This window comes from Xenopus laevis, chromosome 9_10L (genome assembly GCF_017654675.1).
Source record: "Xenopus laevis strain J_2021 chromosome 9_10L, Xenopus_laevis_v10.1, whole genome shotgun sequence".
In the NCBI taxonomy this organism is placed as follows: Eukaryota; Metazoa; Chordata; class Amphibia; order Anura; family Pipidae; genus Xenopus; species Xenopus laevis.
The window spans coordinates 34,370,806-34,385,399 of NC_054387.1; the positions used below are offsets into that span (position 1 = coordinate 34,370,806).

At 38.4% G+C, this 14,594-nt stretch overlaps 1 protein-coding gene across 2 annotated transcripts in view; it reads left to right on the forward strand.

Moving 5' to 3' along the window:
* wnk4.L (WNK lysine deficient protein kinase 4 L homeolog) overlaps positions 1-14,594 on the forward strand; it is a 123,006-nt gene that overhangs the window by 82,193 nt on the left and 26,219 nt on the right. For both annotated transcript variants that reach the window (XM_018235150.2, XM_018235149.2), the window contains exons 5-8: positions 8,411-8,499; positions 8,664-8,883; positions 10,428-10,773; positions 13,131-13,270. In XM_018235150.2, the coding sequence (XP_018090639.1) occupies positions 8,411-8,499; positions 8,664-8,883; positions 10,428-10,773; positions 13,131-13,270 (795 nt within the window). The remainder of the gene's footprint in view (positions 1-8,410; positions 8,500-8,663; positions 8,884-10,427; positions 10,774-13,130; positions 13,271-14,594) is intronic.

The window sequence follows — 14,594 nt, forward strand, 5'->3', positions numbered from 1 at the left end:
GCAAATGGTAAGTACAGGGCCCAGCAGTGTCCTGCACTTGTTAGCAGGATAGGCGATGCCTATGTACCTTCCATGAATACAGTTTTGCTGATTGCAGTCAGCTCTGTATTCATTGGAGTAATGCAGGTCCTTGTGCTCCATTCCTTGTGCCTGTGGGCACAGGACAGGTTGCAAAGTGCTAAACAAATGGCATGAATGTAAAAACGTGACTACCAAAGGAGTGCAAGTACAAACGTGTGCCCTAAATCAGTGCATGTTTGTCCTGCAGCAGGTCAGGTACGGCATGGTTACCAGCAAAAAGCACTTTCAGATGCAGGTAAAGATGCGGGTTGGGGGGGTCTGCAAGGCATAGTGTAAGTCTTATCTTTAGTGTCTGCAAGGTGTGGTGCAAGTCTTATCTATAGTGACTTTACTCCTTCACAAATTGTTTTTAAAAACATTTTTGAATATTTTCTGCACTTTCTGATGATGTCACTTCCGGGTTGCAGCAACAGAACGTCCTGTTTAATGGTGGTCAGTGGGCTGTGGATCAAGTTATGAATTAGGCAATAGTTGCGAGTCACAGATCCAGTTTGGGTCCTGGTTTCATAAACTGGACCAGCGCAGGGCTCTAGTGCATGTAGGAATGTGCATGTAGAAGTCACAACACAGTCTCAAAGTAGAAAAAACTATTACCCTAATTTATGTTAATAGTCACCCTCATTGCTGGTAAACTGCCCTTACTTTGAAGACCTAGTCAGATCACCCATTTCTTTTTCATGCAATGGATGACATGACTGGTGCACTGAGTTCAGTATCTGTCCAATGTGGGACTGGCACTGCATTGTAATTTTTCCATATGGAGGTACAAGCACAGGGGTATTGCTTAGAATTTAAGGGAAAGGCACCAACACTAAATGCCCATAGCTAATGGGGCTCCTACTGCACAGCTTGATTGAGCCGCAGCACTAGTACCATCACTAGTAAATGTGTTTTTTTCCTAGGACTGAATGTATATTAAGATAATACAGGTGCAGATATCACATGCTTCAATAATAGACCCATTTTTCCCTTTCGAGTTCTCCCCATTCTTTAGTATTGTAGCCAAAATCTTATTATGTTATTCCCAAGGGGTTCTTCTATTGCGTTGTAAGTTGACTATATTATATGAAGCACAGATATTTAAATTATAAAAGCACTGTGTACCTTATTGTGTGCTAAGAACAGCTACCAGTATATTTGCAAGATGCCTTATTGCTTTCACCAGCTTGTCATCCGAACGGCGCTGTAATTATAAATAGATGCGGCAGTTCCACTGCGGTCTCACTGAAATGCATTAATACAGAGGAGGGAGAGAGGTCCTAGCACATGGTTAGCTTTGCCCTTGGATTTTGTTTTTTTAGTAGAAAATAATTACATTTCTCTGAGACAAAGAAGAACTTGTTTCTAATAACATTTTTTGCTTGACCAAAACAAATTCAGACTTGAATAGTAAAACTAAAAATAGGCCTAGAAGAAATATATATATATATAAGTCCAGCCCCTTGGCATTGCCCTTATTTGATTCTAATAAATCCCCTGTGAGCTGCACACCTGAATCCAGGGTTCATGGAAGCTCCAGCTGGGTGCAAATCCTGCATCAGCCAAAAGCATGTACAGTGTATCATATTTTGCTGCACAGACATAAATATGGTTATTTATCATGGGATTAAATTAATTTTAGATTCCTGCCATGCAATGAAGTAAAAAAAAGACTTGTGGTTTACCTTAAAGGTTGACTTATGGTCACAGCTCGTACCTGGTGATATTCTCCTTTAAAGAGGGGGACTTGTTATATATATATGCCTCTAGAAATAAAGACTTGTCCACCCAAAATCAGTTTTTTGGACAGTGAAAGAAAATATTCAAATCTACTTTGCAATGGTTTTTCAAGTGATTTCTGAATGCAATTGGCAGAAATGTTTGTTTATCCCTTTCTTACATGTAGCAGAAATCGGTTCTCCTCTGGGTCTGTTAATTGCCAGCTGCTTCTTCATTTCAGGAGTCAAATCTAGGAGCCAGACAGGCGTTTTTAACAGCAATGCGGAATATTTTTAATCAATGTATAATGGAAAGTTACCTTTTATTGCATTATGCAAAGCACAGTTTGGGTTGAAATCCCCATTAAGTGGGAGGTAATCGGCAGAACCATAGACGAGCACAGGATTATGCTAGTGATGCTAAGGGCTATACCTATAGCAAAGGAGATGTAGAGGTTACTTATTACAAGTCCCAGCATCCTTGCGAAAATTTAAAAAAATATCTGGTTAAGCAGAAAGTGTCAAATATAAGTTTGAATCCAAATAAGTAAATAAGTCCCCCTTAAGCTCCTATTCTCCAGTGCAAATTACCCTGGGGACACAAACTACACAGCATATTCTAGATGGGACCTTACCAGTGCTTTGTAAAGGGGAAGAATTACCCCTCCTCCAGCAAGTCCAGTTGTTTTAAATTTACCTATCCTAGATATACCCCTCCTCCAGTAAATCTATACCCCTTTTAATAACTGGATCAGGCTGCCAGTCATGCCTTTGTGGCTGCACAGATCTTGCCATAATTCACTTACATACATCTCTTTCTTGACATTGCATTGTTGCAATGTTGTTAAAGGGTTAATTTAAGATTGCAGTCAGGATGTGCAGTCACTCTAAAATGGACATTGTTGGGCATTTTGACACTATTCATTACGTCCATACATCATCCATGTATCCAAGTACATGCACTTCCATATAGTTGCACCATGCACTATTGCATCCATGCTGCCTCTTCTGCTGAATGACATGGGCTTATTCTTAAAAGAGTACCCTCAAGCTAATTCCACCCTGAACGTGGCTGTTATTCCATTGTTCCCACACTTAATAGGTGCAATAGATCAAACAATCACACGCAGGTGTAGTCTTACAGTAAGAGTTGAAAGTAATGCAATTCTTGACACTAGCCACAACTTGCATTTTATGTGCTAAAACTCACACAAATAATTGCATCACAATTATCCACAATTATGGCAGGTGTATCTCCAGGCACGGCAAAAATTGTGCTGAGACTTTGGAGGAAAAATGCTGTATTGTTAATAACATGGTGATTTGCATCTGAAGTTGAACTTAAAAATGACTCTTGATGACCAATTGTATTAGTAGGCCAGAAAGACAGCATTTCTAGGATTTTTTTTATTATAAAACACAAAAAAAACAAAACACAAAAAACATCCACAAAAATTAAACCCACCCATACACCCTCTTGCCTGCAGAGTCCACATTCCAAAACCCTCCACCAATTTCACAATTCCATTTTCCTTCAAGAAACTCAACTGTACCACAGCTGCTCTCACAATGTTGTCAGGAGTGGCATTAGACTAGTCAAAAGATCTCCTGCACCTGTGCTGCCAGATAGGTATCGTGTGCATGCAATGATTATATAGAGGGTCTCGCGGTCCCGTAGATGATGTCCAGCAAAAACCCCATAAGCCTAAGAGTCTGCATAGGTCAAATTTTTTAAGACGGGTACTTTAAGCTGCTGCCATCTAACCATTTACACTTTTAGTCACAGGACAACTGACAAAAAGTGCTCATTGGTCTCCTCCTCCCCACACTCCCATGGGCAATCCCTGCAGACAGCAATTATAAGATGGAACCCATGACTAGAGAGATTGCACTGACTGTATTTAATATAAAGGAAATTAATTAAGTATAGCAACTTGCTAGCCCAAGGTACAACCCCTGCTCCCAGTGTTGGACTGGGATGCCAGGGGCCTACCAGAAAACCTTAGACTATGGAACCACTTTCCAAACTATTATTCCTCCTCTCCTTACTCAATCCCTTTATTCTCCTATTCTTTAATCTCTACAAACTATACTATATTTTTTCCATTATTAAGCCCCATAAAGAAATAGAGAATGACCATGAAATAGGCTAAATGGTTAGAAACAAGAGGCCCAATGACACCTGGGCCCACTTGGAGTTTTGCTGGTATCCCGGTGGGCCAGTCCGACACTGCCTGCTTCTGTTGCCCCAACACCACTCCCTACCACATCTCCACATCTCCACCGCCCCATGTAAAAGGCTACTGCACCGAATCCCCAGGTGGGCTCAAACAAGGGGAAAGACAAGGTACATGCCCAGTGCTCCACTGTTGTACCCCAGGCATGTGCCTCTTCTGCACAAGATAGCTAAGATAATGTTACTAGTTGATGTAACAACTGATGTTACTAGCTGTTACTATATAGTTTTTTTTAAATTTAAGTCTGAAAAAATTTGAGTATTTTCTTTTTAAAATTGGAATTTTTAGTTGAAAAAAAACCACAAATTTTTCAAGATTTATTATACCCCGAGGCTGCAAAAGTCTGAATCCGAAAATACTCCATCTTCAACCTGTAATTTGAAGATATTATTGTCTGCACTGGGTTTTGTACGATAATTTGAACATTTCGGCTTTTCTGACAAATTTTTTGCGCAGCAATCTGAAAAAATCACGGTTTTCGCGTGCTATTCCAAAAAAGTTGAGTTTTTTGTTAATCTGCAATTTTTTTATTTAAAGAAATCAGGAAAATTCGGATTTTGATAAATAACCCTTTTAATGTTATCAGCTGATTTTACTAGCGGATGTATTAGCTGATTTTACTAGCAGATGTTACTTGCTGATCTTACTAGGGAATGTTACTAGCTGATGTTACTTAGCCAATCTACTTTGCTTTAAGGGAACACAACCTAAAACCACTTGTTTGTAGATGACCTTTATGCAAGTGGGTTGCTTGTACATCCTTGCTGGTACAATTAAGCCTCAGAGAGTGAATAAGAAGCCCAATCCTTTGTCAGGCTTTTGCTCTCGTCTAAGAAATCCTACTTTTTCCCAACCGCTGCCAAGCAAATAGAGTATCAGGGCAGAATGCTCCTTGGATGAACATAATAACTTCCACAATACCTTGTGCAAGAGTGTTCCGTTCCCGTTGAGATCAGAAAGATTGTACCTGTACTGTACACCAACTGAATGCTTGAAGGATAAACCAAACATGGCGCTTTCTAAATGAAAACTGGATATGCTTTACCTTGAAGAAAAATATTTTGCTGTTCTCCCAGTTAAAGGAGTGCAAACTTTTTTGAAAGTCTCCTGGCTCATGTGGAGTGAGTCACGGTACCAGTGCTTTTGTTAGTGTTAAGGTTGACTGTCGCCTGTGTAATAGTTTCCTGCATCAACAAGTAGGCAGATACAGAGCACGCCCTCCCTCTCTCCAATGATCTCCTGCCCTGGAATCCATGAACTGCGCTATTAACCAGGGCTGCACAAGCTCTGCATTCATCCTAAACTCTCGGGTGCCAGAGAAAACAAACCAGAGAGAAAGCTTAAAAATATTGTTTACCACCGCCGTACTGACTGTGCTGTTCTGAGCTATCAAAAGCTAAATGAGGTATGGAAAATTTGGAGGTCATTTCTTGTCACTTACTCCAATGCAGTTTAGCCCTATACAATGCAATGGCCTACATCTATAGGTGACTGATTATATTCAGTCTCCCTTGTGTTTTGGGGTAACTATGTGCCCATTCTTTTAGGGAGATCTACTTCAGATGGTTCAGAGGAGCCAGGTGTTTTTCTGCACCTCATGGTTCAAATAATTCTACAGATTCTCAAATGGATTGGGCCATTGCAGGGAATTCAATTTTTTATTCCCGAGCCACTACCGTGTTACTCTGGTCTTGTGTTTGGGATAAAGAAAGACAAACTTTCTCCCAAACCTCAATGTTTTTGCAGAAAGAGACAGATTTTATTGCGTTATTTGCCTCTGGTCCATCCCTGTTTTACTTCACTGTGGGTGTTTGTAGATGTGTGGGTAGCATTAGATTGAAGCCACACATTTAAAATTTGACATGTTTTACAGTTACACATGCATAATTATTTTTCAAATAAACTTTCTAACCAAAGGAACCCGTCTGATGTCCTATGTAACCCAATCAACTAAAGCAGTGCGACTGTGAAGAAATTGCAGTGATCTAGTCAGTTTACAGTTTGCCCCAACTCCTATCTTTTTCCAGTATTCCGGGGGCCATGTTAGACTTGTGCATGCACAGTATAGAACTTTTCCCAGAATTTCTGTACTCTGCATACACCCTCCTAAAATAACCACACGGGACATCTGGCATGGCACTCAGCAAACAGTACCATGGGCTGGTGCATTATTTTAAGAATGTAAGTGCCAGTCCAAGGTAACAGGTAAGTGTCTATAACCACCTGTGATTTTACCTTTCCTTTTCCTTTAACAATCAGAAATCTATTCATTGTATTTGAAGGGTCTACATGATATTCTCAGGTCTGCTCCCACGGGGTCCTGGAATTGAATTATTAGAGCCAAGGGTGTAACTACAGAGGAAGCAGACCCTGTGGCTGGGGAGGAGGTATATGGGGCCCCATGGGGCCCTAATTATATATATATATGTTAACATATATTGATAAAACAGAACAACCTCTGGATATGTTGGGGCCCTTAAAATTAATTGGCTGTGGGGCCCAGTATCACCTAGTTATGCCATTGACTAGAGCATAGAAAAACAGGACCAGCACACACAAGGACTGAACAATGGGGATAACCCCTGTGCTTTAATGTGTCAAGACTAACTGCATGCTATGTTTGAGGGTGTCTGTTGGTTACTCCTAAAATAAGATTAAGAAAAGTAGTCAAAGAAGCCACGCCAATATGTGTATTTAAAATCAGTGGTAGGCAGATGAGGCTTGTGCCTAGGGTGCAACTGTAGGGGCTTTGAAGTCCTTAAATACATGCTGCCTCTGCTGCATTCTCCAGCCCTGTGAGTATTCAGCACCCAAAGCTGGGTTAGAGCTACATTTCATCATGGCTTCCCAATCCTAAAAATGTAGCAGTCTTCACTCCAATCCATCACATGCAATTAACCCATTACTGCCATATGTTAATCTTTTGCACAGATTTATCAATTTCTGCCCCATCCCAAACTAGAATTTAACCATATCAGATAGAGGATGACAGAAATATCCCCCAACTAGTCCTTTTGTTGTCCCTTTAAGAGGATTTCTTTCATAATGCAATGAGCTTGATGGCTGACATATCAGACAGACAATGGAATTACCATTCAGAGCACATCTTTTGATGTTACTCATTTGACTTTGGGTGTAGCTTAGAATGCAAGTTTTCTGGGAAACTTGTTTAAAATGTATATTCCCGTAAACAGTATATATATAACTCTATGACTACAAAACATGCATCTATAAAACGTGATGACAGAGGTAAGATTTTTTACAAATCCCCACCTAGAGGGAACTGACTGCAAGAACAAAGCCCTCTAAATGCACAAAAACGTACATTGTTCCTGTGGTTGAGATCATAATTCTTCAAAGTGAACCATTAACATACTTTATGCAGTTAAGTGGAATGAAAAAAAGATATACTGAGACACAAATTATGCTTCTCTATGTTATATATACTAAGAAAACTTAAGGTGGCCATACACGGGCTGAGGAAAGTTGCCAACTTATTGCCCAGTTTTTGGGGCCCTCCGATGACCTTCAGTGATTGATATCTGGCTGAAAATCGCACAGATATCGATTGGGCAGGCTTAAATTTCCTGTCACTTAGAGGACCACATTGGTTCATTGATGCAGCCCTCGTTCCAACCGTCTGCATTACCACGGCCCACCTCAAGGTGGGCATATCAGGGAGAGATCCAATCATTGGGGGCCTCACCATAAGAGTGGATCTTTTCGTGTATGTGCCCCTTAACGGTAGCCCCTTTGGTAATGTAGAACCTGTTTGGAAATGTTCAAGGTACTGTATCCCAGGTGACCGGCAGGATAAGGTTCTCCCTCCAAGTGTATAAAGGACTGGATGGAGCTATGTTTAGTCTTTTGGATTCTTCTTAAAGCAACATATTGTACACATGCATACATTCAGTCTCTAAAATGATTTATTGTTCCTAGGATCACTGGCGTTAGAAGCCAAATATTTATGGTGACTAGAGATGAAGGGTGATTTTTGTGTTTGGGGGGCTAATCAATATATTTTCTATACAGGCTCTTCATAATTGTTTTATAAAATTTTTATTGAATCAAGGCAGAGGCTAAAATTTACTGTTAACTATTATTTTCTATTACTTATCCTTGTATTCAGACATCTGTTTATCGCCGGGTCTGTCTTTCAGACTGCTACTAGCTTTATAGTGTCAGGAACCCTTGCACCCAGATCATTCACTCAACTGGAGGATTAGAATCGTAATTGATTGATGTTATAATGATGTTCATAAATTGATCACCTTACAATGCCATAACTCCCAACGTTCAGGTTTATAAATTAGGACATTTTATTTAGCCCATGACCTGGAACCACCAAGCTTAGCCTCCTTAACCAGATGTTGTTTTCCTTTTCATTCTGTACAGGGCATGAAGCCAGACAGCTTTTATAAAGTTAAGGTTCCTGAACTTAAAGAGATCATCGAAGGCTGTATACGCATGAACAAAAACGAAAGGTAAAGACATGGGTTGTGAAATCCAGCAGATATATCCAAAAACTACAGTCACAGGGAAAGGGTGTATAGCACATCTTTAGCTTGTGCAGTGTAAAAAATTTGTTTTTTCAATACCGAAAAAGTATTTCAATAACAGCAAACCATGTCCCAATTTGTATCTGTAGGTACACTATCCAAGACCTCTTGGAACACTCCTTTTTCCAAGAAGACACTGGTGTCCATGTTGAATTAGCCGAAGAAGATGATGGAATTAAACCAGCCTTGAAACTCTGGCTTAGAATAGATGACACAAAAAAGCTTCATGGCAAATACAAAGATAACAATGCCATAGAGTTCCTCTTTGACTTGTATAAGGATATTGCAGAAGAGGTGGCTCAGGAGATGGTAAGAGATATTTTCAATATATTATCATAGTAAAATACAAATATGAATTGTTACTTTTCTTGATTAAGTTTATTTGTGATCTATAGTATCTTGAGTTTAGTTTGGATACTTGTATTTAAATATTTAAATTAATGGATGATGTGTCTTCCTCGTTGGGTTGGTTTTGTATTTTTTATTTTTTTGTTTTGCTTTCTGAACAATGGAATTTTACAGGTAAACGGTACAAACGCTGATGTATTCTGGCATTCGTTTAATTTAGTAAAAACAAATAAATTCCATCCCTTCAGCCATCAGCACAACTCAAAATACCAAGGGGCAGGGTATCTGCAATCTTCAGTTTATAGAATTGAGGACTGATGTGAGCTATGCCCAATATATTTATTTGAATGAATTTTTAAATTCTTACTGGCAAAATTGGAAAAACACAGGATTTATAGAGGCACATCATGCTGTACTCAAACAAGGGATATAATTATGAATGGGCTTGATAAGAAACCAGAAGAATATCCAGGAAATTGCAGGCCTGGTTTGCCTCAAGTCTATGACCCTTTAAGTCAAGTTTATGCCCCTTTAAGCAATTCTGTATGGAGTGGGCCTCTGCTCAACAGCTACAGGAATATTTATGCATTATTGCAGCTAAAGATGGCAGAACCAGTTACTGATAGACAGGCCAATTACTTTTTCACACCTGAAATCAGAAATCATTACACACTAAGAAAATGACATAAAGACAACACCGGAATCATATTTTTTCTCTATCTTGCTTAATGCTTTTACTACTGTTACTGTTCCAAAAGATATAATCATATGTAATGTCAAAAATAGGAAAAAGGAGCAAATTATGTATACAGTACTGTAGATCAAATCTAAGTAGCTGTGTAAGCCTAGCCATAGATCCATTTTGTGCAACCAATAAGCTTGTTGCCAGGAACTAGGGCTCATTTACAAATAGTCTGAGGTGCATATATACACAATGCATCATTTGCCCCTAGATTTCAGCATAAGTGTGGATACCAGCTAAATTATTATACATATTTATATAATTATATGAATAATTAATTCAATTTCTCTGTGGTTTCTCAGTTCCTGATAAATTATGCAGTATAGGTCTATGTATAACAATAATATGCAAAAAAAAAAAAATAATAATATATATATATATATATATATATATATATTTATTATATTGACATTTTGTATTTGCTTATCACATTTCCATTACAGCCATTTATACAATAAATATGATATACTGTAATTCTTTGGTGCATTGTCTAATAATTCTTTGCTAAACTTATCTTTATACCTAACAATGTTTAATCTGACCTTCTCACCTACATTCATGATCCGATTCCTGGAGCTAAGACATTGATTTCTGTCATATATGTGATTGGCCTGGTACTTTTGTGTGCTTTATCACCATGCAAGTTAAACATTTGCTTCAAAAGTTGGAATTCAATACATATACATGAAATTCAATATATGTTTTAATGACACTGATATCCCACTTAATGTGCTGCTAATGTGCCATTTTATTAATTGTACAGGTGGTACTGAATTTTATATGTGAAGCTGAATACAAACTGGTAGCCAAAGCCATCCGGGACCGAGTGCTAGCCATTAAAAGAAAAAGAGAAAAGGTAAGAAGGGCTCAGGAGGAGCTGAAGAAGAAAGAAGAAGAGAAGCAGCAGAACATTCTCAAACTTCTTGATCAGCTGAGAGGTTCTCAGAATTCCACTCCATCGCCCGTCTCTGATGTTGCTCCTGGAGCCACTTCACTCCCTGTCCCCTCTGACTCAACAGAAAAGACGTTTACCCCAGAGCCAGAGGAACCAGAGGCTGATCAGCATCATCCCTTCAACTTCAGACCTACCTGTTATTCCTCAGCTACATGTAAGCACTAAACATAAATCCACTCAACATGGATCTTGCAACCACTCATTATAGTGTACTATACCCTGACAAATTATGATCTACAAAATAAGGGTTTTTACCAGATTACTTAGTTGCTAAAAATGGTTAAAGTGTTTGGAAAGGGTTCTTTTAAATTCTTGCCTTCTGCTCACTTGCCAAACAAAATAATCTTTTGTCCTGAGTTATTTTGTTCACTCCAGGGGACATCATAGATATACAAGACAGCTATGGATAAATATATCTGGGGTGTCCACAAGAGTGAACAAAAATAAACATGTCCATACAAAGTTGAGAACAAAGCACATCACATCATTCCAACTGTAGTAGCTGGCAACAGGTATATAAAGCTCCCAAAGGCATGTAATAGATACCAGAGGCGAGAGATGGATAGTTGACAGAATATTTATCAAACACAACAAAAATATATACCTACAGTAATAGTATTCAGTGATAGATCCAACATGTTTCACACTGATCACGTGACTCCAGTTTGCTATGTCTATGTTATATGGACCAATCTCTAACCGTTTAAAGACATCATGATTATAAATATTTAATCTATATATGCCAATGTCAGTTCAGATTTATTGTATATTTGCAAGTTGAACTGATTGTAAACTTGCTTCCCTCATTTATCTAGCATTTTTAATTGCCAATGGTGGACAATTGAACCATTCATCTCCCATTACATATCTGAAGTGGTCATCCAGGCTTCAGTAGATTGCAGGGCACCTTTTGTATTTCCAGTTTTCACTAGTACAGCTTGTGAAATATCCATGTGTCAAACACATGTGGTCCTTGGAATGCTAGCCTTCTGGTGTCATCTATGCTGCTATAATTTAGTCATGGTTCACAGTTTTGTGTTTCAATACTTTGTTCAGTTATGTCTTGTACAACCAACATACATATATTATAGTACTAATTTGTACATACAAAATTGTATAAAACTTCAGGCACAGAAAGGTCCTCCCCAATAGTGTACCGTTTACACCTCTAGCTTTAGTGCAGTGGTTGTTAAGACTTGTTTAGATTGTCCCCTTTTTAGAACCTGCATTTGGCTAGGGCCTCTCATAGCTCATAACACATGTAAACACCTTTATCAGCCATTCAGTCATAGTTGCAAGAATGTGTAAGGCGGCAAATAACGGTTAAACCCCTACAGTTTGGGAAACCTTGCCTGGTGCTCAGTAAATGCTTCCTGATTGGTTATCGTAGTTTTATAGACCTGTTGCAAACTTTGTGACTTTTAGTACTCCCTATCTTAGGGAGTGCCAGGCTTTAGAAGCTACATATAGCCAGTAATATATCAAGTCAAGAGTCAAAGAAGGCTAAAGTAATAAAGGTAACTGGGGATTTCAGTTATGGCCATAGGTTGTATTTGCTTACAATAAAAAGTATAAGAGTCTGAAAAGATTTCAGAGAAACCCTGGACACCCATTACGATTAGAAAAACAGAATGTTTCATTTTAAGGGGTGAAAGTATTTCATTTAGCAATGCAAAATATTCAAGGTGGAGACAAAGATTAAATTATATTATTTACATAGGTATTACCGGTTAAACAGAAAAGTCAAAATAGTTCAGCTCTCGAAAAAGCCCTTTGGCATTGCTGATACATATAAAAAAAAGAGAAAAATACCTGCAACTTTTAAAAGTTTGCCCTAAAAAAGGCTTCCCATACTATAACAACATTCATCCTGGAAACCTAGATATTCTCTTTAGGCAAAAGATAAAAATTTACAGATTTGTGTATGGGCAGACCCAGAAATGCTAATATAAATACATGGTAAACATTTTTCCCAGTAGCCATGATATAGATAGGAAATACCTGATTGCATATCCCAAAAGGACTTACTGGAAAAAGGGGGATATCCAGGCGGTATGTGTCGTACATAACTGTGCATGACAAGGATGAATCAGGGTCTAAAATGTCCACCCTTTAATATTAAAATGTTGGGAGATATGGGAATACTCTGCAATGTCTGTTCTGAGTTCAATACAAAGGTCAACAAAATTTGGTCTTATAACCTATAGCTACTTATAGCAACTGATCAACAAGTAGTATTTGGCAGCTGTTGGTTACTAGACATGGTTACACAAAAATAAAATGAGTGTTGGGACACCAGGCACATGATGAATTCAACTTTAGTATTGCCACCCAAGGGGATTATAGCATATAGCCTTCAAAACACTGTTTGACTTTGTTTTATCTTGCACCAAAGCTATCATTTTATAAATATTTATCAAACCAGTAGAATTCATAATTGTTTTTGCACAGAACCTAGTAAAGTAAATAGTAAATTGAATGTCTTAGTCTAACCAAGTTTATGTCGTGCAGCGGACTGTGAAACAGATGGGTACCTGAGCTCATCTGGCTGTATGGAGCCTGTGGATGGCCAGAGAAAACCTTCAAGTGATGTCTCACAAGAAGACTCTAAAAGCCCACCCAGCACAGAGCCAGAGATATGCTTCCCTGGGGTAAGGATATAATCTGCTTTGGCAGGTTGCTGTGTGATTATATTTTTCTATCATCCTTTCTATTTAAAGGTGGCCATAGACGTAACAATTACGATCTTTCTTGGAAAAGATCGTTTGTTTCAATACACACGTGTAGAGCTGAATAGTCAGATATACAGGTAGATATATGGGAAGAAACAATAGAATTCTACCTGTATCTGACGATTCAGCACTAACAATGGGCGATGTTTGGGTGCCTTCAAAGGCATCCGATCCAAATTTTCCGTCCAGCCCGATCGACGAGCCAACCGATATTCAAGTTTTCTGCCAATATTGGTCGGCTCTTTTCCCACCATACACACACACCGAATATCGTACGAAAATTAGCTTTGTACGATATTATCTGTGCATCAATAGGCCACCTTTAGTGTGGCCAAAGAAGCGAGAGTCACCTTTTATCGGTGATTATCACTATTAAATTTGCAGTAACAAAATTGGTGCACTTATTGCAAATAGGTGGAACCCTCCCCCCCCAGACTTCAAGAATAGGGTTTGTGCTAAGCATAAGTTTTGCTTATTGTTTTAATTATGAAATATCTATTATTTCTTGCACTGAACAGGGCAACATTTGAAAATGAAACTAAAACCATATTCTACTTCCTGATCCCAAAGAGCAAAGTCAAACAAATCCTAATCTGTATAATAAGCTGCGCTTTACATAAAAGATAGCAAGCATGCTGTAGCTGGGGGAGGCTTCTCAGTTTCATTTTCAAATTTTGCCCAGTTTAGTGCAAGAAATAACCAAAATATAGATACTGTATTTTCAAACTAAAACAGCAGGCAAAATGTATGTTCAGTAAGTTCTAGTAATTGCACCAATGTTGCTATCCTTTTAAAGATAAAACACCTTTATTCTATACAAGATTCTCAGAGCATTTGTTGGAGAAGAAGAAATTGTCCAAATTAATTTCTCTCTAGAATAAACTCCTCCTTTTTAACTGGTAAACCTGAGTTAGAGGCAGTTAGTGGAAGAATTGGGCTTGTTTATACAGAGCACCGTATCTATATTTACCTTCTTTTATTCCAGGTGTGGCAGTGGGAGATAGTTAGGTTACCTCTAATTTCTAGAAGATCATTTGCATACAAAAAATGTTATTCTTAGCACTTTTTACAGTCCAGTGCATGTTCCTGAGTAAGGGTGAAAACAAAAAAAGTAATCTATTAGTACATAAAACAAATATGGAATTACAGATTTTTGTTTTAGTTAAAGTAACTAAACAAGTTCAGTATGTGCACTGTTTATCATGATGGGTATATGTTGTCCTTTTAAAGTCTGTCAAACATG